The sequence below is a fragment of the Sporobolomyces koalae genome, assembly GCF_050403365.1.
Source record: "Sporobolomyces koalae JCM15063 DNA, S_koalae_JCM15063T_v1_ctg67, whole genome shotgun sequence".
NCBI classification, from domain to species: domain Eukaryota; kingdom Fungi; phylum Basidiomycota; class Microbotryomycetes; order Sporidiobolales; family Sporidiobolaceae; genus Sporobolomyces; species Sporobolomyces koalae.
The window spans coordinates 24092-46531 of record NW_027481704.1 but is presented as its reverse complement, the minus strand read 5'-3'; the positions used below and the strand labels follow the sequence as shown (position 1 = coordinate 46531).

Below are 22440 nucleotides of genomic sequence, written 5' to 3'. Positions count from 1 at the left end.
TACAGGCGGATGCGCCTGCCGAGGGTTTCGGGCGACTTGTGCGATCCCGTCACACGGTCGTCTAGGACCGATGAACTTCTGTGGGACCGTTGAGATCCGCTCGCGAGGACGGTGCAAGCGAGCCGAGGGCGATTCTGAAAGGGAATGCTCGACTTTGGTTCGAACACGCTACCGGGCCCACCTTAATGTTGCGTGTTTCGGCGAACGAGCTGCGGATCCGGCTCGAGCAGGTCGCGTGCGGAGGCTTGACTATCGAACGCGAGAGTCGATAGTTTGCACAATCTGTTGCCGCCTAATGCGAGACGCGAAGCCGGGAGCAGCGAGGTTGCAACTGCGGGAGAGGGGAGGGGGAAAGTCAGGGAAGGGAGCCTCGACGGACGCCAGGGAAAGGCAGCCGAGTCCCGACACAGTCGAAAAGAAGATCGCCCGCGAAATGGACGAATTCTGAGACGTGCCTGGTGCCTGGCTAGTGCGGCTCCGCTCTCCCTGTCTGTCGGTGCCACGTCGACGCGGCACTGCGAATTGCAGCGCACGTCGCACCGTTCGGGCGTGCGCGTCGAAACAAGGGCACAAAGTGAAGAGAAAAAGCTTTCAATTTGGTAAAGACGCCCTTTCATTATTGCCCGAGAAGTTCTTTGGCAACTTGGCACGATGTACCATGCGTCGACGTTCCGCTATCAAGAAGGAGAGTTCTACCCCTGTGAGCTATGTGGCATGTCGAGCTCAGTTTATCGAAAGGAGAGCACGACCCGAGCGCGCCGGCATCCACGCGGTTCGAGCCGTCGGACAAAGCTCGAAGCTACGTACTGTACGCTCTGCCGGGTGCGCGGCACTGCGGGTTCCGTGCGATATGATCGCCGCAGATCGAGAGTCAGGTTTCAGAGGACGCCATGGAATTCGTTTCGCCTCACAGGGTTTCGACTTGCGCCGCGCGCGCAAAAGAAAATTACCAACGGATGCCGAAAAAAGCGTTACAGTCTTCGTGCGCGGGCTAGTGCCTTGCGCCTGCGGACCACATTGCGTGTCGATCTCGGTGTCCAAGAGCGCGCGGATCAGCTCAATCGTTCGTGCTGGTCTGTCACAGACAGTTCTGTAACGAGATGCTGCAGAACTTGGGTTCGAGGAAAGTGGGGTCCCGTAACCTCGGAATCCTGTATGGCGCGTGAGAAGAGAAAGAGAAAGAAAAAATAAATGGAACTTGCAATTGAGAAGTTGCGATTTGTTGCAATTTTCGGCAAACCTACAGTACTGATCGGGGGAGCTTCCTCCAGGCTCCTCTCACGATTCACGATACGATAGAGCGCGCCACGTGTAAAGGGGGAGGCTTGCAATCAAGGAGATTCCGCGTCAGCCGGTGTGTTCCGAGACTGCGTCCGGGGACCGCTCGCCGAGTCGCGTCGACCCTGCGACATGATATCTGGCTCGACCTGGTCCCAACACTTGGAGGGATCCAGACTTATATAAAGAGCAACGGACCGGCATGAAGTTGGCAGCGCGTGCAGGGTTGGCCTTTTATTTTCTGTGTTTTGCCTTCGCACTAGTTCAGGTGGGCGCGCGCCATCTTTCCGTCGTCAGAGAAGCTGCTCATCGTTCCGATGGCCCGGGGAACGAGAAGAAACGAGAGCTCAAGAGTCTGGGAAGCGTCAGCGTGCAAGATCGGGTAAGCGTGATTTTGGAAAGAAAGGTGCTCCGCTTGCAAGATTTCGGAGAACGGCCGCAGCGCGAGTCCGACGATCGAATCATTTTTTTTTTGAGCGAGACTCAATTCGCTCGAGGCTCGACTACGTCGTCGGTCGAGGTTCGTCCGAAGAAACAAAAGGCTTTTGCTGAGACTCTCGTTCAGTGAGGGAGATTATGAATAGATTGTGCGGAGAGTCGACGAGAGTACGCAGTAACGCAGCTTTTGGACCGGGACCCGTCCGGCCGGTCAAGATCGCGCGCAAGAGCAATCTCCTGCATGTGGCAGACTATAATTACTGTACTCATACGAGGTACTGTCGTGATGCACACAGTACGGCAGGATGCCGATATTATGTTTGTCCGTCGAACGAGACCCGCACGATCCCCTCTGCGCCCCACTGGCCCGTCTCGAAATCCTGAACGCCGATGCGATCCCAGATGCTCGGCGAGAAGCCAATGTCGGCGACGAAAAGTTGGGGAGACCCAACGCGCGGCGACAGCAGCGCGACGGCTCCCGGACGGGGCAGAGCTCGAGAAAACACAAATGTCGGGGTCAGGAAGACCGAGGAAGTCGGGGTTCCTGTTGTAAAGCGCAGCAAATCCATCAACTTGACGTGTCCTGCCTCTGTCATCGAGTTGACTCGTCCCGGACTCACCTTCATCGTGCGAGATACCGTACGGCACATCGATAGAGATACTGATTACGCCGGCAACGAGACGATTGACCCATTCTGCAGCCTCGTTGGCAAAGAATGCTCTCGTATCGACAATCGGCGAAATAGAGCCGGGAAGAGAGCCAGACAGAGACGACGAGAGAGACGTAGCGCCAGGAGTCTCGTGGTCCTCGAGCGCATCAATGACGAGGTTGAATGTGGGTGGTAGATCTGGCATCGAGCGCTAGCTCGTCAATCGCTGCAATCACGCGAACCCACAAGCGGGACAAAACTTACCAGCCAGGTCCCGCACGATACGGCCGCCAGCCGACGAGAGAACCCTCAAGTTCGTCTTGAGCTCCTCGGCTTTGCCGTCTTCGACTAGCGCCACGACCCGACAGCCTCTGTTGGCCAGCAGTATACCGCAGCGTAGCGCAACGTTGGCTTTGTCCGAGCCAGTGCAGAGTAGCAACACTGAGGGTCGGGATTGCGGAGGACAGGGAGTCGGGAAGAGTCCAAACTTGAGCGACAGATGGGTCAGGACGAATGTCGACAGTTGATAGGCGGCGAGCTCGAGACGTTGCAGGCGCGAAGGTGACGTCTCAATCTGTGACATTCATGCTTGCTCGAGTCAGGCTCGAGCCCTCGAGCGGCAGAAAACCGAAGAAGGCTCACGTCGGCTATACTTAGGGCCTCTCGCCACTGTCTCAGCTTGACTGACGGCACCGCAACACCGCTCTCAGTCATGAGGGTTCTTGCCGATTCCGTTGCGTATTCGTATCCGCGATCGACTTCCTGCTCCAAGCCGACACTCGCAACTCCCGCCTCCAATTCTTCGACGGTCATGCCTCGCTTCTTGGCGGACGGAGCCGCATCGAGAGCGGCTTGTCGATCGAGCTGCTGAGCTTCCAGCTCTTCGACGGTCAGGACCGATTCAGACGGCAACAGCTTCGTCTGAGGTGTTCGAGCTGGATTCCGGTTGTGCGCAACCAGTCGCAGGGCCGGGTCGACCGTGTCCGACTCGCGAATGTGTTTGAACACGGCGCTCTTGTCGAATGATTGCAGGCCAGCATTGAAGTCGAATTCTTCGTCGAAGGTCTCGCCCGTTGCGCTCTGCATCTGCCCAGGCTGATTTCTCCGTGTGTACTGAGCCTGTAGGCGGCGATAAGCAAAACTTTGAGTCAACCACAAGCTGTTTCGCAAGCCGTGTCGCTCGAGAGAAGCTTGCCTGAGGCTGGTACGAGTCTGCCTCGTCTCCTCCTTCAGCGTCGTCCCAGTCTGCGTGGCTTCTGCCGGTCCGCTTACTCCCGCCTCTAGTACCTCGTTGGCGATTCGACCGTTGCCCAGCCGGTTTCGGAGAAGAATGAGGGGAAGGCGAAGCGTGGGGAGAGCGAGTATAGTTGTGAACAGCTGCAGGGAAACGTTGCTGCGGCTGCTGACGACTTGCATTGCGGCTCACTTCGTTCTGCGCGACGTTTCAAGGTCTGTCAGCGCACTCGAAGCCCCGAGCCAAGAGTAGAGGAAACATCAGCGAACCCTAGCTTCGTCTTCTCCTGCTGACCACGGCTTGAGTTGGCGATGATCGTCCTGAGGCGTAGCGGTCTGAGCTACTTGTCGAGCTGGCGGTGCAGGGGACGGTTGCGCCTTCTTGACGGCCAACAATTCGAGTCCAGCGACCTCGTTGCGGCCAAACACACACCGGGATTCGATTCGAGTTCCATCGGGTGTCGAGATTTGTGCTGTCAAGCATGCATGTGTGCGCTCGTGAGTAGCTCTGGGCTGCGGCTGGACACGACCCGCGACAGACTACATGGAGAAGAACTGACCATCTTGCAGTACGATCGTACCCACGCTACCATCCACCTGCAGCACGGTACCTTTGGCCGTACCACCGCTCCTGAGCTGGATCAATACGGGCAATCCCACGAATGCCGCGGCCATGTCGTACAGCTTGTCGATAAACAGTGACGCACAACTGTAGAAATTGATCAATCGTCTAAATTCGAAGCGACCCCCCTCCCCTGAGTTCACAAATCTCATCATCTCGCGAGGGTATCCGGTGTTCCTTTCCGGCGAGTCATTGACTGTCACATCGCCGCTCGCTACCAGCAACGGCATCTTCAGATTCTAGTCACTGTCGACCACTAGCGCCCCTCACAGTTCCTCAGAGACTCCACCAACGTCAACTTCTCCCACCCCTTCGACGCGCACACACCCCCACCCGCCACGTACACACAGACACATACACTCGACACTCGCACACTCTGCACGGTATGACTGGGCCAGCGACACGTAGCTCTGATCTTGACGCAGCTAGGAACGCCAGCTGATCGCCTTCCGATACACTCGGCCCGTGCACTTCGACATGTCTTTGAAGCCGGCTGGGTCCGGTCGTCTACAAACCATACGTCATGCTTGAGACCGTAGCGGAGAGTGGCTCTCGAGGCTACCTCGGGCCCGTTTGTCTTCATAGGGTCAGATATGAGGAACAACCACTTGTCGAGGAAGGGCCAGCGCTCGCACTTTGACTCCATGAGCGAGATACGATCGAACTGTTCTGGTCGGCTCCTGTTCGCTTCAGGCGAGCAAACCTGCCCGGATTAGGCTACATGGAACACGCCGGCGAGGTGTTTATTTTGCAGTTTCTTGGCTAGGCGAGAACTCTCCCGATTCCTCTCGTTCTACTCTTCGTCCCTCTGCCTCTCCGCACGCAAAAGCAGCGAGAGGCTACAGAGCTCTATGAACGGAGCGCGAGCGGAGAGATAGAATGAGGAGGAATAAAACGACAGGGATCGGGAGACTTCTCGACTGGTCAAGAAAGTGCGAAATGAAATCCTCGCCGGCGTGTTACACTACAACCAAGAGACCAGGATACCTCACAAGACCTGCTGCAAGCTTCGTCAGGAGGCTTTGATGACTTTTCTCAGTCTCCAGCTCGGCTGCGAGTCTCGATTTGAAGTGCTGCTCCGAGCTCGATCGCATCGCCAGTCCTGGTGATTCCCCGTCAAGTGCGCTCCTGGTTCAACCTCGTACAGTTTGGTAACACCAGACGCGTGCGCCGCAGCTGATCCTCGAGATGTGTTGTGGAAAAGTCGTCAGGGTCAATGCTCAGAGCTTGTCTTGCTAGCCCTCATCTTCCTGCTGTACCGACTCGATAGCACTTCAACTATTTGACACCGAAAGAGCTAAGCGCATCCTGCGCTCTCGTGCTCAGTCCATGTGCTCGCGATCGAAAAACATTCGTCGCGTCGCCGCGCGCTGAGCTCCCCCACATCTCATCAAATTTACGCTTCGCGACGCCAAATCTCGTGAACAAACACGTCTTCTTCTCTGTTTCCTTTTCTCTTTCATCCTCAGCCTCGACCGCACCACACTTCACTCCAGTCACTCGCTTCGACGCACTCTTTTCACCTGCCTCACTCTTCTTCAGAACCCTTTTGCCCTCAAATCATCCCGTTGCGACATGCGCTCTCTCGCTGTTGTTTCGATCCTTTCGTCACTCGCGCTCTTCGTGGTTGCCAACCCAGAACCTTGCAGTGATCACCCAGGAGTCGTGCACGAAGCGGGAACTTTCGGCACACCCAAGGTCGGCACCGCCGCGAAACTCTCGCTTCCCGCGGCCCACAAATCGTCCAAATCGTCGAACGCGTCCCAAGCGCAGAAGCACAAATCGACCGCGTCGCACAAGCACAAAAAAGTCGTCAAGCACCATGGTGACAAGTACACTCAACACAAAGAGTCGACCAAGCCGCACTCGTGGCAGCAAGGCACGTCCGCGACGAAGAAAAAGGCCGTTCCTAAAGTGCAACATTCTTCGAGCAAGACCGTGATCGATGGCGCGAACAAAGCGGTCGATCAATTCAAGAACTCGTCCCTGATCCCAGCACCTCTCGCTTCCGCTCTCTCCTCTGCTGTCAATCAGCAACTCAAGCCTACCAATGTCGTGACCCGTGAGCAATACTGTGACGTGTTTCGTCTCCCCTCGAAGCTGCACTGACTCGTCTTTCCCGTACACCGCGAGACAGTCACCAAGACGGCCAAGATCGTCTCGACCGCGACTAGCACGGCGACCAAGATCGAGACCGTCGCCAATGCGACAGTGATCAAACTCGAACCGACGACGATCGTACAAACCGTTACCCAGAACGTCACCGAGGTTGCGACTTCGACCTTGATCACCTCGCAAGAGAGCATGAATGCTGCGATCGACATCAAGAAGGCAATCGATTCGGCACTCGCGGCGGCCAACCTGACTCAATCGGATCTCTCGGCATCCACGTACGCATCGCTCGAGTCGTGCTTGACCACCGTGCTCAGCAGCGGTGGCATGCCTGAAGGATACTCGTGTTTGACCGCGACCGGCAAAGACGGGTCCGAGCTCGAGTCAACGCTCAACACGATCCTTGAACAGGTCAGCCTAGGCACAGCTTCCTTGTCCATTTCACGAGAGCCTTGACTAATTCCATCGCATGCAGTTCGTTGGTATCCTGCCCAACACGATCCTCTCGGCAATCTTCGACTCGGTCACGCCGCTGCTCACGACCTTGCTCCCTCAATCGGAGCAGGCGCTCGTCAACCAAATCACCGACTCGATCCAATCCGTCATTGCCTCGCTTAGTGGATCCTCCGTTACCGCGCTCGAGCAAGTTTCCTCGTGTTATTCGGACGCCATCAAAGCCGCTGGCAACTCGTCCAGCCTCGCCTGTATCACGAAGCCTGGAGGAGCCGCTTCGACGCTCGAGACCGCGTCCAAGTCGGTCCTCGAGCAGTTCGTAGGCGTTTTGCCCGCATCGCTCACTACCGCTGTCGAGAACATCCTCACGTACAACCTCGCAAACTCTTCCTCGCCCGATCAAAAGCTTGCTGGTCAAGTCTCGGCTCAAATCTCGAACGCAATCAACTCGGTCGCGAGCGCTCTGTCTGGTAACACGGTCACCCTCGCCGAAACTCTCCAAGCCTGTGCTTCCGAGCTCATTGCGAGTACGCACATCTTCCTTGTTTCCCCATTGACTGAACTCGAGCTTACAATACCTCGATCCTCATCTGAACAGCTGGAAACGCAACCCAGGCTGAGCTGTGCATCAAGAAATCGAGCGCACCTCAAATCTCGCAGACCACGATGCTTTCGATCACGCAACAATTCCAGGGATACCTCCCATCATCCTTCTTCACCGATCTCGTCGATTACTCGGCACCGTTGATCGCCAACTTCACCTCCAACTCGCACAAGCTAACTCAAGCGCAGTTGAACTCTGAACTCGAGAAATTCTTCAACAACGGGACTTCGTACGGAGCTCAGTACGTCACTTGCATCTCGGAAGTTCAACAATGCGTCACGAACGCGGTCGTCAAGACTGGATCTCTCGAAGCTGTGTGCCCCGGTCCGGTCAAAGGTTGCTCACTCGCGAAATCAACCTCGACCCGATTCGCAAAGCGAAGCAGCGATCACCGTTTCGGATTTGGAGGATCGATTCGATCCATTACCGTTTGGTGAACAACATTCGCAACGACCATTCACAATAAAACCTTCTTTTTTCCCGCGCTGGACGCGACCATACTTGTCGAATTCTTAGGGATGTCCCGGAATCTCTCTATCTGTACAGCTCTCATATCTAGCGCGCTAGATTGTCACTCGTTCATTGTTCTCTCTCTCACCATGTTCACTCGTTTATCGGATTATCACTGGATATGTTTTTTGTTCCCTCTGGAAATATCATATTGTAGCTTGGATGTTTCTTCATTTTCACACCAAACCCGCGAGGAACTTGTCACGAAGATCTTGAGCCGTTCTGATCGCTCGACTCGGCATTCCGGCCAATCGAGCGATTACCAATCCTGCCGAATCGTTGTTGAGTCCACGTCGAATCTCGTGAACGTATCGTACCGACTCCTGTAAACGCGGAATTCGTTTCAATTGAACGGTCAAATTTGTACGAGAGGGAAACCGCCTCTCCATGAAGAGGAATTTGAGGAGCGACGGGAAGAGAAAAAGAAACTGACTGCATCTTCCTCGACGTCTGTACACCAAAATTCGACTCCAGTCCACTCGCCTCGACCTTTTGAATCAGACTCGTCGTACCCGAGCAAGTCACCAAGACGGTGGTAATGCGTTGCAAAGAGCGTCCTGCAGCGGTTCACGTGTGCAAGGTGTTCAAGGGCGCCGTAGGCGATCGCGAGACCGTCGATCGGCGACGTCCCGCGTCCGAGCTCGTCGAGGAGGACCTGTCGACCCCAATAGTCGGTTCAACCTCAGCCCAATCGTTTCTGACTCACGGGCTGAAATGAAGGGAGCACGCACGAGCGATCTACTCGTCGCGCCTTCGAGAATCGTCGTTGCTTCGTCCATTTCGATCATGAAAGTGCTCCGATCACGGTCGAGCTCATCCCGTGCTCCGACTCGACTGAACACCTTGTCAAAGATGCCAATCCGAGCTGATTGCGCCGGCACGAACGAACCAGCTTGGGCGAGGATCGTGATCAGGGCGGTTTGTCGGAGGAACGTAGATTTGCCCGCCATGTTCTGTGCACAGGGTTTGCAAGGTCAGCCGGAGCCAAATGCGTGTGAACGACCGACACGGAGCTCACGGGTCCGGTCAGAACGTGGATGAACGAGGGATCTTCAGCACCATCGTCCGGATGATGAAAGGCGACGCAATTTGGAGTGAATTCTCGGTTTTGGAGAAGCAACGCAGATTCAACTGTCGGATGGCGCCCTTTGACGATTTCGAGAGCTTTGCTGGTCATATCAGACGGCTTCAGTTCAACGATCGAGACGGGCCCATGCTGCGACGCGGATTCACCTCTTGTCAACGATCGGCTTTACCCATTGTCGCTCCTGCCCGAGTTCTGCAAATCCCATGATCACGTCCAGTTCTGCGAGAGCGTCGGCTGTACTGAGCAAGTTGTCATAATTGTCGAGTACCTGCATAGTGCGGAAGTGAGTGTCGAGAAATGAACGCTGCCGACCATTAAGACAATGCTTCTCACGCGAGTAGTTAGAATCGCCATCGTTTCCTTCTCGTACTCCTGAATCTGGGCCGAAACTGCTTCCATCTTCTTCCACAATAGTACCCATTCCTGTACCAGGTTTCGAGACGGGAACTCGAATGAGCAGAGTCACCAGGCAAGACTTAGGAGAGAATTTCCTACCCTAATGACGTAGGCTCGCGTAGAATTGCTCTTCTGGTACAGGTGCGCGCTCTCGTCCGATTCGAGCTTGAGCACTCCGTCCCTGGATAGCACATGAGCAGCCGCTCCAATCTTAGGCAGGACTTTGAGCGTCAGGTTCTTCGAGGAATAGCGGTCGCGCAATTCTGCTTGCAGCTTGAAAGCCCGATCCCTTAGTGTCGTCAATTCTTTGTGTAATTGCTTGATCGCGGGTGAGAACCTGGGACAACGGCGATCGCAGACAGATCAGCCGAATTGAAGTCGCCTGGTAGAACACGAGAGTAATCTGCAGGTCACGCACTCGTCTTTGACAACCCAAGGTTGATCTTGACCCCAAAGTCCATCTCCTTCGGCTCGAGTGATCGTCTCTTCCTCCTCTTCTCGTTCTCGAGCTCGCTCTCCATATTCCTCCGCAATCATTGCTTTGCGCTCTTCCTCCCTACTGCGAGCGAGCAGAGCCTCCTCGTCGATGGCCGTTTCGATTTCGGTCGCAAGCTGATCAAAGTCTCCGAGTCGAGCGATCAAGTGGCGGACGGCTTGAACCGCCTCCTGATCGATTCCGAACTGTTTGAGCAGTCGTTTCGACGCTCCAACAGGCGGGACTCGCGCTTCGATCTCGTCTCGAATCGTTTGCAAAGCGCGCATCGTCTTTTTGAGACCGAGCAAATCAAAGGCAGATCCCCTACGAAGATAGAGACGTTGTAACAGGCGAGGCGTATCGTCGAGTGTCCGAAGGAGAGCGCGAAGGTACGAGCGAGAAGCTGGAAGGTTGTCGTGGAATGCCGAGACGAGCGTCAAGCGAGTATTGATCTCGGCAAGATCAGTCGATGGAGAAGCTGAGGGTTACAAGGTCAGCATGGACAAACGCGGCAGAGAAGCTGGCAACGGAATTGTCGTACTCAGGCGTTCGGTTAGCAGACGCGTTCCTCCCGGGGTGACCGTACGCTTGACCGAGTGCAATAAGCTGCCCTTGGTACCGCCTCTGAGACTCTCGCGAATCTCGAGCGATTTGAGGGTTACCGCATCAAGATGCATCACTGAAGCAGGATCGACGAAAGTCGAGCGAGTTCGTGGCGGAGGCAGGTCGACAAGCGTGCCGGCCAAATACGCTAGAAGGACGTCTTCTGCCGCAGATTGAGCTGAGACGATGCCTGATGAGGAGGACGGGATCGCATTCGTTGATATAGCCGACACCATGAGCGACTCGCGCTGCTGTTCGCCTTCGAGAATGGCGAGCACCTTTGCACCATGGGACAGAGATTCCAGCCGTTCGTCAACGACCACCTCCTTTGGTCTGACAAGCTGGATGTCGTCCCGCAAAGAAGCGAGGGTGGAGACTCGAGTGAACGAAGCTCCAGTCGAGATGTCGCGGTACGCCATGCCGATCTCCTTGTTCTTCCCACCTTCGATCGCTCCGAGCGCGAGCACAAAGTTCATCTTTTCCATCTCGACGAACGACTCGTCAACTCCGGTACCTGGCGTCACGACGCGCGAGACTCTTCTCGTGACGCCTGAATTCGCTGATCCCGCTTCTTTGAACTCTTCGACAATCACGACCTTGTGACCCGCTTCGACAAGTGTTGACACGTGCTTGAGGAGGTGTGAAAGCGGGAATCCGCAAAATGGCTCCCGCACGCGGTTGGAACCTTTGCCGAATAGTTTGCTTGTCAGCTTGATACCGAGAACTGAGGCGACCGTGCGAGCCTGGTCAAAGTAAGACTGCTCGACCCATCGGTTTCAGCAGTATGCTCCTCTCGTTTCTAGTCGTATGTGCAAGAACGAACCTCGAAGAAAGATCCAACTTGAGTGAGCAGAATCGCATCCGGATAAGTTTCGAGATCCTTGCGCACGGCAGCCTCGAGCGCCGTCACAGCAACCTTCTTTGCTTTCGTTACTTTTACAGGCTCTTCCACTTTGACTTCCTCTTTAATGGCGGCTCGGCGCTTGACTGTCTTGACCAGTCGCGTCGTGGGTTCTGCGGCCGGAGGATCTGACCATCGAGTTCGCTATCAGCTGCTTTCGTTACAGTTCAAACCGAGACCAGACATACCTGTCGTAGCAATCTGTCCGTCCAGGGCGAGCGGAGGGAGAGGCCTGCGCTCGCGACCGTACTCATCCAACATTATCTTTGACTTGGTCCCGACGACGCTCTTCTTGGATCGAGGTGGTAGCTGACATACTGTCGAGCTCGCGAAGGTCCGGTGGGCTCGTAGCCTGAGGGCGAGTCGAGTGTGAACGCTCATCGGAGATGTGGAGGCGAGCCCAAGATTCGTCCGCACGACCACCTTCTGACGCTATAGCGCCGAGATCAGAAGAGCACTGTTCGTAAAAGTTCTACAGAGCACGGAAATGCTGTAAAAGAGGCAGTCGTGGTCGAGTGGAATCTGAAGAAGATCATCCGGGAAGCAGCTGCTCGTTCCGCTCGAAGTGGTGAGATTGTCATATTCGGTGTCCTCGCGAATAACTCTATGTACTCTAAGAATACTGGATCGTACCAAACTTGTTGCACTGATGGCATAGAAGGAAGAATCGAAGTGAAATGCACTATCATAATTACCGGTCGCATGCTTGGTCTGGGGCTCGCCTGCTTGACGCAAAACTTAGGAAATCCTACAACAAACAGACTTTGACTTGCTCCAGAGCGATTGGGAACCCAAAGAGACTTGAGTAGCGAGCTTGGAGCGTCCATCGGCACACTAATGAATCGCGCACAAGCCGCGAAAATCTCCACGGTCTCAGACGGTCACCCCAGAGCTCACTCGAGAGATCCAACTCGTACATACCTACTCACAGCGTCGAGAGGCATTACCGCGGGACGAATCTTGGCGAATATTCAGACGGAAGAGACGGTTTCACCTGGCCAGCCGTGGATGAAGTAAGAACGTGAGCGTGCTATCCGGGTTGCCAGAACTGCAGGGGTGAAGAGTCGTAGCAAGTGCAGCGATAAGTATATGTCTGTAGCAGCAGCAGCGCGCACGCCAATCTCGCTAGGGAAAGGAGCTGTCAAGCTTAACGCTGGAGCTGAGCTCGTCTCGGGTGGAGCTACAGTCAGAACTTTCCGCGCTCGTCTTGCAGTCGAAAGACTAGTAAAGTGTCTCGACAACTCAAGCAGAGCGGCTCGAACACCCCGAGCCAAGCGGTAGAGCCTCCCGACGCGACGAGTGAAGGATGGTCCCCGCGCGACCCCGGTGCCGGAGGGTCTGAGCGATGCTTGCCCATCGCAGTCAACTAGGCTAAGCTTCAATCGGGTCTCTATACGCGACAGTGTCGAATATGGGTGAGGAAGAGGAGAGGAAGCGCGTCCTGGTCAGATCATATCGCTGATCGTTGTTCTACCACCTCAACAGGCTCGCCCGACATGGTTTCACCTGCGCGAGTCCCGCGATGGGTCCCGGTCTTGCGGTTCCGACGACCAAACACGTCCGCCAGCTACTCGACTCAACCCGTGTTCGATGCCCCACGTCCCGCTCTCAGGAAGCGCGACCTAGTCCTGCGCGGCCCTGCACTCCTCTTGCGAGGCCCTGGGCTCTTGCTCAGAGCTCCCAAAGCTGTCCTGCGCGCGCCTGGAGCGGCCAGGGCCCGGACTCAACGGTTGTTCTCGAGTGCGCGACCCTTGCAACGCGAGCAGAGGATCGCAGACCAGGGTATCGGGCAGCCGCAAGCCGAATCTCTCAAAGGCGACAAAGGTCCTGAGAACCGCGGCAAGGCATCATTCACTTGTGAGAAGCGGCTGCAGAATCCCTCCCGGTGCCGTGGTTCGCGATCTAATCGCTTCTCTGATTTCAGCGCGACTTCGTCAACGATGGCAAGAGACTCCAGTCAAGTGGTCGCCCATCCCAGTCTCCCTGGGTGCCGCTGTCCTCGTTGTCCTCACCTTCTACAAGCAAGCGAGTGAGAAGGGCAAGGAACCGTATCCCGAAGGATCCGTCAAAGTCCAGGGCCCCTGGCAGGTTAGTCACCTTCAGAGGTTCTATCCGAGTCGGACGACAAGCATGCCGACTGACGAACTCTTCCATACGACCCGTCAGGTTCACGTAATTGGCGCTCTGCCTCTCCGGACAATCTCGCGAATTTACGGCGCCCTCAACGCATATACCCTTCCCGTCTGGTTCCGCGTACCCGGCTACAAGTTCTACTCTTGGGTGTTTGGAGTCAACCTTGATGAGTGCGATCCGCAAGATTTGACAGAGTACCGCTCAATGAGCGAGTTCTTCATGCGAAGGCTGAAACCTGGAGCGCGACCGATCGACGATGCTGCAGTCGTGCGTACATGCGCCGCCCAATCCTTGCTTCCGAATAGTGTTCTGATCAGTCACGATTTTTCGCGACAGGTTTCTCCGGCTGATGGTCGAATCGTCAACTTTGGCACGATCGAGGAAGGAAGGATCGCTTCGATCAAAGGCGCGACGTACTCGCTAGAAGCTCTCCTGAATGGTGCTGGAGACGCACAGACTCCACTGGAGCCCCATGGTCTCGCAGCGCATCCTCACAACGCCGAGGCGGTCTCGGTCGATGAGAAAGAGTTTGCGAACGTGAACGGAATCAACTACTCGCTTGACGATCTCATGGGCGAGCACAACGACATGCAGCAACAGGGCAAGGTACACGACGCGTCTGTATCGGACGACGGACGACCTGGAGCGCCGCAGAGAAGCATGAGTGGAGACTTGGCGGTCGCCAAGGAGATCGCCAAAGGGGCACTTCAACCGAAAGACGGAAACAAGTTGTGCTTTGCAGTCGTGTACCTTGCTCCTGGTGACTACCATCGATACCATTCTCCTACCAACTGGGTTGTTGAGAAGAGAAGGCATTTCGCTGGTACGTTCTCCATTTTCCTGAAAAGCCCTCGGCACAAAGTTTTGATATTGACAACTGCGAGCTTGCTTCGTCTATAGGCGAGCTGTTCTCGGTGTCGCCCTGGATGGTCGGCAAACTGTCGGACCTCTTTGTCCTCAATGAGCGTGTCGCCCTGCTCGGACGCTGGCGATACGGGTTCTTCTCTTTCATCCCAGTCGGAGCGACAAACGTCGGCTCGATCCGTGTCAACTTTGACTCGGTAAGAGTAGCCCTCTCGCTTGATATCAGCCATTCTTCCGAACCTGACGTGTTATCTCCCCGCTTGAACAGTCTCTCCGCACCAACTCTCCTCAACGTCCCGTCGTGCCCGGAACGTATTCCGAAGCGACCTACGCGCAAGCGTCGCAAATGCTCGGGGGTCAACCGCTCCGAGCTGGAGACGAGATTGGTGGGTTCTGGCTCGGCAGCACGATCGTACTCGTGTTCGAAGCACCCGAAAGTTTCAACTTCAACGTCAAGAATGGAGAAAAGGTCAAAGTTGGACAAGCCCTCGGAACCGTCTAATGATTCCCCCAGACTTACCGATCTCAGCATCTGGCCCCTCGCCCTTTTTTCTTCCCTGATCGCATAATAAAACTCGCCGGTTTTCTTCCGCTTTTTTTGCCTTTCGATCTGTTTGTGTACATGCTGTTCTCTCGTTCAATCTTGCAGCCCAGAGAAATTAAACGATTCGAAATTATTCTCATGTTTGACAGAAAAGCTTTGCTACGGTTTGTTCTGCTTGAGCTCGTCCAACAATTCCTGCAACTTGTCATCAGACATCTCTCGCAACCTCTTCTCGAGATCCTTCCAATCGATTCGTTTCTCCTTCGCCTGCCTGCGTCGTTGTTGTTCCTCTCGACCGGCGAGTTCCAACCGACGTTCAAAGTACCCCGAATCGCTCTCGCTACTCGCGGTGTCTCCCGAAGTCAATGGGGGCGAAGGTGGAACCGACGGATTGCGAGGCGCGATCACGATCGGTCTCAGTTTGCGACGCGGTGCTGGAGTCGGCGAAGGTACCTCGATCACAGTCGGGAGCGATTGAGTCCACGAAGACGAACGTCTCATGGAAGAAGAAGACGACGACGACGAAGAAGAAGAAGAGGTGGACGGCGAAGACGAATGTGACTTGGCAGGAGGTGAAATTGTCAAAGGCGAGCGCGGGCTGCTGCTCAAAGCGGGTTCGGGCGAGGGAGAGCTGCGACGTCGTGGCGTACGAGGAGGACGAGGCTCGAGTCGCCGAGGGGTAAAAGGTCCGCGCGAGGCGAGCTGCTTGCTCACTTTCGTGACGGATTTGTTGCCGTATCGGATGAGCTACTCTCGAGGGTGAGAGGACAAAAAGTCGATTTGCGGAACTCTGGCAGACAGGGAGCAGGAATCGGGGATTTGCTGCTGCTCGAGTGAGGATCCCGAGGAGGGAACGAGTAGGTCGAAAGATCCGGAATCGAGTCGACCTGAACCACCAGGGAGGGTACGGGAGGGACGGGAGACGTTGATCTCGGAAATCGGCGATTCTTGCGCGAACTTGATCCCTTTCTCGGGGCAGCGGGAGCAGCCTGAGCCGTCGGAATGGGTGGTACGTTCTCGTCATCGATGATACTAGACCGCTGCGATCTCCAGGAGAAGAGCGATGTCGGGCGTCGGGACCGCTGCGAGCTTTCGCCACTCCACGGTTCCGGCACGGTCGTGTCTGCCGCGAACGACATGGAGGTTGCACGACGAAAAGTTGACGCAACTAGCTTGAAGGACAGTCGACGCTCGGCCTTGGGAGGGACCGGGGGTGGCATTGCCGAAGAAGTAGAGAGTTCGGGGCGATGCATGTTTATGTCCGACTGCTAGTGAAGCGTGTGATCGGAGGGACGCCAGACGGTATGTGGACGCGGGTCTGAAGTACGTATCGGCAGCAGCGAGGACTGGGAGAAGAGCGAGAAAAAGAGAGAGAGAAGAAGCCGCGCACCCGCTCGTCGCGCCATGTTCGCCGAGAGTTGCCAGTTCGCTTCCGCTCGCAAGCCAATCGCTCATGGCATTACGGCAGCTCTTCGACCTTAATTTTCCCATCACTTGACGCGCATGAGTGTTCTGGAAAACAGACTTCAAGCACAGGCGATCACTTGGAGACTCGACCTGCTCGAAGAGGAAATCGCACTCGCCCAACACGGAAATCGGATCGCTCACGGTGAGGGGTCCCGGCCTCTACTGGCGTGAGTCGTACTGCGACTAACCTGACACGATCATGGTTGGAGCTCTCTCTCTCGAAACTCAAATCCTTCTGAGGGCTCGCGTTAATTTTAAAGGTTGCGTTTTCATTGTCGACTCAGGCAAGCTTCGGTTCCACTTGCCTCTTGCGAGGTGTAACGCTCCTGCTGCCTTCATGGATTCATTAGAGAGCCATGATCGCTCTCCTTTATCGCCGCCGAAACGTGACCGAGGCTCGACTGAAGCAATGATCGCACAGACAAGTTCCAAGGTCAGGCATACGAACCGCGATCAAAGCGCAATCAGGTTTGAACAGCTACATTCGGATTGGGCACACACGCATGAAAAAAAAGGGGGCGACACAGGACAGCAGTAGCAAAAAGGGTACTTATGCGGGACATATGGACAAGGATGTGATGTACACAAGGAAAAGAATGACAAAAGAACAGCAAAACCATACACGCGTACGCGTGCGCGCGCGCGCGAAGATCCCTCTCATCCTGCACTTGATTTTTGGAGAACTGGCATCACCCTCGCCTCAGATACCGAGCTCTCTCAGGAGGTCCTGCATCCTCTTTTCTGAAAACTCGTCCTCCACCTCACGCTCGAACCTTCGTCGCTCCTCTTCCGTGTCCACGTGACCGGTCCGTTGGGTCCGACCTTGTTCCGAATCCTGCGTCTCGAGTGTCGGACTCGGTTCGGGATCGACCGCTACGACCGGGATGACCAGGGACGTGCGTTTCCTCGGATCGATCGGGGTTGCGAGTCTCGGCGAGTTGAGCGTGTCATCGCTCCCGACGCTCGAACTTCGAGTTGCCGTGTTGGACGAAGCCCACGACGTGCGCGGTCTCGCTTCGACATCCGAATTGAGGAGACTCGACACTCGCGCCGACGAGGCAGGGGGAGAACCACGCGGTCGAGCTGGGATTTGGATCGGTTTGCGCAGCGAGAGACGAGGTGAAGAGCGAGGACTGCTCGAGGTGGTCAAAGTCGACGCGGTCGAGGGAATCGGCAGGCGCGATTTGTGCGCGTCGATCGGTGCCGGGTATGGGTTCGCCGCTGTGAAAGGGCCGTTTTTGGGGCGGGGCAAATTCGAAGAGGTGTACCGAGCAGTCGGAGCCGTACGCGGCGGCGAGAGGAGAGATTTGTTGGGAACGGGAACAACCGTTGGAAGCCCATTCGCGAACGTCGCGAACGAACCGTTTGCGTTCTTGACGAGTTCAGCCGAAGATGGACGTCGAGCCGGCGGGAGTGGGAACTCGCTCGAGAGAGCGTGCTTGTCGAGTTCGGGTGAAGCTTGTACCGAAGATGAGGCAGGAGATGTCGGTGCTGCTTTGAGCGTGGCGAGTCTTTCTTCTGTAGGCTTGCGTGGCAGAGAGGGTGCTGTCCGGTAACTGCTCGCCGGGGAATCCGTCGCAGGTCTGGCCGAGGGATACAAGGGTTCAGGTGGTCGCAAGGGAACGGCCGGGATCGGTGATGGCGAGTACGTCGCTCGTGAAGGAAAAGGTTGGCCAACGGGTTCAGGAAGCCTCGATGGAGGTCTTGAACTATCGTGTGCGGGAGGATCGAGTTCCACGACGAATGGAGGTTGAAACTCGAATTCGAGCACTCCGTGTCGGTTCTGTCTCCGTTTCCAGGTCGACATGATACGATCGGATGAAGATGGTAACGCTGGATGAGCCTTCGTCTGACCCGCGGGGTCGCCATCGACGGTCTTGCCCCGGCCCTTCAAGCTACCAAATCCGCGCCAGCTGACCCTTCCCGAATTCCACGAGAACAATGAAGCCGGTTTCTGATGAGTCGACGCGGCGGGACCGTCGTTCGTGCCTGCATGGTGCGCAGAGTAGGCTGGCGGAGGAGGTAGCCTCGAGGGGGCCGATGTCTGATCCGAACTGCCTGTTCGCGGGTGCCGCTTGAACGGGTTCTTGAGCTTCTTTGACCTTGTGCTGACAGATTCAGTGTAGCCTCCGGCATGGGTTGGAGAACGCTGGTCCGAGACGACGACCATGACGCTTTGAAATTGATCGGCTCGTTGACGGATCTACTCGATCCAGTGATCCCTGATGCTACGATGTTGGACGTTCGAAGCTTGGTTGACAGGTCACGCTGTGTACTTGGGATGGCTGGTAGCGCAGCTGCGTGATCAGACACGATCGACGGCGGGTTGCGAATAGGTCGGCTTACAGGGACATGCACCAGTTGCAACTTGCAGCTGCGTTTCGATGCAACCCTGGTTCGTCGCTCGCTATTGATCTCGTGTCGGTCGACTGAACAGAAAGAGAGACGTGTGCGTGTGTCGACAAAAAGCACAATGAAACGGAGCGACCCAAGGATGATGATCCCGACTCAAATCATATTGCGAAACAGGAAAGATCTTCCGGGAACGGCAAGTCTAGATGCGCCAAAGTTGCAAAGCAAAGGGTGACTGTGAGGCCATTTTAGAGCATGACCCGCTCTATAGAGACCTGCATGGCAGCGATCCGAGTCGACTGAATGAACGACAAGCGGAGGGATCCAGACGAAAACGCCGAAACTCTCATTGAGCTGCCGAAGCGCCGATATTCCGCAACACATATTGCACGGTCTGACGTTGCCCACTCTACCGCTCTCGATGATCTACGAGCGCTGGTGGATAGCCCATCAGAGCTGGCCGACATAATCGTAAATCTGACGAGAACAAGCTTAAGCTCAGCGTCTCGTTTTCTCGAGTGCAGCACATCCCCTTGCGATCCGAGCCGTAGCAGTCTTCCAGTCGCGATTAAAGATATCGTATTGTAGCTCTTATTCCTCGCCAATGTCCTGCTCGTCCAAACAGGCGATATCAGGGGACAGAGCTGCAATGAGAAAAACCCAAGGTCGTGACTTACCTCGTTCCACACATCTGGGTAGAGTTCGATGAACTACAGAGATTGTCGACGTCGAGAAACGCAAGGATGTGAGCTTGCTTCATGCGAAAGAGAATTCAGCTTGGAAGCATACCTTGTTCATCAGGCTTTTGCACGAATCCAAGTTCAGGTTCACAACTTCGACCCCATGGTCTTTCAAGATACTCTCGCCACCTGTATCGAAGAAATCGCAGAGTGGAAAGACACGTAACGTCAGATTCAGTTCCCACAATAATCTTTGTACAAGAACTCACCGACAAACGTTTCGTTCTCGCCCATGACACATCGTTTGATGCCTAGAGTACAGATTGAAGGGTCAGCATCTAAAAGATCTGCTTGGAAAGCAAGCAAGAAATCATGAGCATTGAGGTTCTAAAGCCAGCTGACCGTATAGAATCATCGCGCCCGAGCACATTGAGCAAGGAGACAAAGTCGTGTACATTCTGCAGGTCGCCGAAAAATGATTTAACCCAGCGTTTGAGTACAGCAGTACAGGGCGTCAGCTCGGGTTACCGCATACGAGACGATAATTTATCTAGAGGAGAACCGACTCACGTGCAGTCTTTGTAGACTGAAGCGGGAAGGCGTCCGATTAATTCGAGACAGTCGGTCTGTTCCAATCAGACCAGATTCGAGAGAATCGCAGCCAGAGGGCCGAGAGAATTGAAAGAAAGTCAGAGGTGTGGGGAGTGATAGCGTCGAAAAGGAGCGGAAAGGGCTCTCTAGAGTGTGCTCACCTCGCCATGCTTGGTCGCACTACCCTGTTGTACTCGTCGGTTCCTACCGACTCCAATCACGACTCCATCGTTGCGAACCAATGCGGCTCCGATCGGAACTCCTTTCTCGGACAAACCCAACTCGCCCTGGAACACGGCGTGCTTGATGTTGTCGAGATCAGACTGCAGAGGTTGAGCAGTCGGAGGTGTCTTGATTTGTTCCGTTGGTGCGAGCATGGCGGGTTGAACAAGTTCGAAAAAGGCCAAGAATTGCCGAAACGAGCGCGCCTTATCGCGGGTATTCTCTGCAATGTCTCAAAAACCAGACAAGAGAAGCTCTCCAAGAATGCAAAATATGTGATATATGTACTACTTTGTCAAAACAGACTATTCAAGATTGAGTGTAGTTTGCCGGGAATTGTCCTTCATATCCGTTCAATCTTCCAGTCCACCAATCCTGATCACTCTCGGTCTTCTTGACCACCTCGATCTTGTCCCCTGCGTTGAACGACAAGTCGCCTTCGGCCTGTCCAACATAGTCGTACAGCGCCGTGACGTACACGGCGGCAGGTTTCGGTCGATTCGGGGGAGGCGGAGGAGGACGTTTACCTGCGAGTGCGGGTTGAGGACCTCCAGCTGGAGGAGCAGAGTAGGCCGGAGGAGGGAGGTCGGCGGCAGCAGCAGAGGAACTCGCGGCACCGTACGTCGACGCGGGTTTCGTGTATCCCGACGAAGATGACGTGGTAGACGCGGTACGGCCGAGTCCCGGGCTCGATGATCCTCCGCTCGCGCGGTGTTGCGACATGAAGCGAGCTAAATCATCCTGGAATCAGCCACCCTCGCCTATCGGGTGAAAATTCCGAGAGAACGCACCAGTCGAAGTGAATCGCTTCGTGACGCTCAGGGCTTCAAGGCGTTCTCCAACATCGCCCAAACGCTCGTAGTGCATCGTCTCGAGACCTTCGATGCTCATGTCTCCATACACCTGACGAGACCAAGCTTGCATCTTTTCGAGCAAGGTGTCTGCAGCGCAGAATTGCGAAAGCTTTAGTCAGACAGCGCTAGGTCTCAATAGGCAGGAGACGCGGAAGACTAACACAGGATGCCGACTTCAATGTAGTAGAAAGTCTGGAAGATTGGGCTGATAAAAGTCGACGAGAGCGCAATGAAGCGAGGAATCTCGGACTTGAGCATGCTGTGACCACAAACAATTTGTCAAAGTCTCGCTCGAGGGGTTTTGGCTCAGAAGAGAACTTACTTGTTGTAGTGTTCGTACTCCTGAGTCGCGAGCTCGAGGTCCTGCTCATACTTGAACAAGTTCTTCTCGTCCGAGAGCGACTTTTCCTTCTTGTCCTTGAGCTTGTTGTAAGAGTTGTTGTGGCGATCGAAATCGGTGAGCTGTTTCCCTCGCAACAATATCAGCGGGCTGCACGCTAGGTTCAGAGTCTGCATCGGCTCTCACCTTGTGCTCGCGCTTCGTGATTGTCTTGCGGATCTTCTTGAGCAAATCCGAGTACTCTTTGAGCGGAGCGGTCACGCGCGAGTCGATGAGCTCAAGTTCGGGTTGAACCGAATCGCGCAACTCGTTCATGAGGTCGTGGTAATGAGCGATGTTGTCGATCGTGCCCTGCGCTTCCGGGTGCCGGGACGCGAGCGGGAGTTCGTCGTTGAGCGGTGAGAAGAGGGTGCTGAATGCGGTCGCGAAGCCGGCTTGCGAAGTGAGCATGCCTGTGTAATGCGAGAACGTGGTATGAGTGACGGCAAGAGCGCGGGCTTCGGAGCGGAGCGCCAGACCGACCCGAGATGGCCTCGCGAAAGTTGGACGTGTCCTTGACGAGCTTGCCGGTTTGCTCTGCATCAAGATCGAGCCGTCGTCAGTAGTACGATCGCGCGAGGGCGGCAGGATTTATGGCGGGAGAGGAGAGGCGGACCTTCGAGCGAGGTGAACTTGCGCACGAGTTCGTCGGTCTCGGGATCACTAGACTTGGACGAGAGTCCGACCTTGCTCGTGAACGCATGTGGCGCTGTCACGGGAGATGGCGATGGTCAGCGAGTCCGTCGTGAGCGTGTCAACGGGGCGAGGGAGATGGCCGGTGACGCACCGCGGGCCAACGCCTTGCCGAATCCTTTCATAGCCTAGCGGGGAGTCGAGCGTGTGCGGATGAGCTCTATGGTACAGTGGACGATCCTGCAATCGCGGTAGTCCGAGAGTTCGAGGCAGGTGGGATGGAGAGAGCCGATGCCGACTCTCGCGCGCAGCACACTCGACCAAGACAAACTTCGCACTCTCCTTGGCTGAGCTGCCCA

General features: G+C 55.5%; 8 protein-coding genes across 8 annotated transcripts; 2 read left to right on the top strand and 6 right to left on the bottom strand.

Moving 5' to 3' along the window:
- Positions 1-2030: 2030 nt before the first annotated feature.
- EDC3 (Edc3p) lies at positions 2031-4376 on the bottom strand (the record flags this gene model as incomplete). The annotated part of the gene is made up of 7 exons (XM_076681382.1): positions 2031-2260; positions 2337-2564; positions 2631-2940; positions 3009-3525; positions 3575-3798; positions 3870-4072; positions 4160-4376. The coding sequence occupies 7 exons, from the start codon at positions 4374-4376 to the stop codon at positions 2031-2033; spliced, it is 1929 nt and encodes a 642-aa protein (XP_076531500.1).
- Positions 4377-5796: 1420 nt separating this feature from the next.
- Positions 5797-7827, top strand: JCM15063_006590 (uncharacterized protein; the record flags this gene model as incomplete). Its single annotated transcript, XM_076681381.1, has 4 exons — positions 5797-6283; positions 6359-6744; positions 6809-7313; positions 7385-7827. 4 exons carry the CDS (start codon positions 5797-5799, stop codon positions 7825-7827), a joined length of 1821 nt encoding a protein of 606 aa, XP_076531499.1.
- A 249-nt stretch (positions 7828-8076) lies between these two features.
- On the bottom strand, positions 8077-11623 carry MSH1 (mismatch repair ATPase MSH1; the record flags this gene model as incomplete). Its single annotated transcript, XM_076681380.1, has 11 exons — positions 8077-8223; positions 8334-8555; positions 8632-8853; positions 8919-9069; positions 9134-9255; positions 9321-9410; positions 9483-9720; positions 9802-10336; positions 10400-11219; positions 11285-11490; positions 11551-11623. The coding sequence occupies 11 exons, from the start codon at positions 11621-11623 to the stop codon at positions 8077-8079; spliced, it is 2826 nt and encodes a 941-aa protein (XP_076531498.1).
- Positions 11624-12773: 1150 nt separating this feature from the next.
- Positions 12774-14861, top strand: PSD1 (phosphatidylserine decarboxylase 1; the record flags this gene model as incomplete). The annotated part of the gene is made up of 7 exons (XM_076681379.1): positions 12774-12777; positions 12848-13219; positions 13287-13450; positions 13529-13762; positions 13832-14318; positions 14396-14556; positions 14628-14861. 7 exons carry the CDS (start codon positions 12774-12776, stop codon positions 14859-14861), a joined length of 1656 nt encoding a protein of 551 aa, XP_076531497.1.
- A 201-nt stretch (positions 14862-15062) lies between these two features.
- Positions 15063-16123, bottom strand: JCM15063_006587 (uncharacterized protein; the record flags this gene model as incomplete). The annotated part of the gene is made up of 2 exons (XM_076681378.1): positions 15063-15534; positions 15618-16123. The coding sequence occupies 2 exons, from the start codon at positions 16121-16123 to the stop codon at positions 15063-15065; spliced, it is 978 nt and encodes a 325-aa protein (XP_076531496.1).
- Positions 16124-17070: 947 nt separating this feature from the next.
- JCM15063_006586 (uncharacterized protein) lies at positions 17071-18540 on the bottom strand (the record flags this gene model as incomplete). The annotated part of the gene is made up of 1 exon (XM_076681377.1): positions 17071-18540. One exon carries the CDS (start codon positions 18538-18540, stop codon positions 17071-17073), a length of 1470 nt encoding a protein of 489 aa, XP_076531495.1.
- Positions 18541-19313: 773 nt separating this feature from the next.
- On the bottom strand, positions 19314-20370 carry FCY1 (cytosine deaminase; the record flags this gene model as incomplete). Its single annotated transcript, XM_076681376.1, has 7 exons — positions 19314-19331; positions 19400-19432; positions 19512-19591; positions 19672-19713; positions 19805-19860; positions 19973-20028; positions 20155-20370. The coding sequence occupies 7 exons, from the start codon at positions 20368-20370 to the stop codon at positions 19314-19316; spliced, it is 501 nt and encodes a 166-aa protein (XP_076531494.1).
- A 154-nt stretch (positions 20371-20524) lies between these two features.
- On the bottom strand, positions 20525-22266 carry JCM15063_006584 (BAR and SH3 domain-containing protein; the record flags this gene model as incomplete). Its single annotated transcript, XM_076681375.1, has 8 exons — positions 20525-20946; positions 21007-21156; positions 21231-21328; positions 21392-21531; positions 21596-21861; positions 21932-21985; positions 22065-22157; positions 22236-22266. 8 exons carry the CDS (start codon positions 22264-22266, stop codon positions 20525-20527), a joined length of 1254 nt encoding a protein of 417 aa, XP_076531493.1.
- Between the last annotated feature and the right edge of the window lie 174 nt (positions 22267-22440).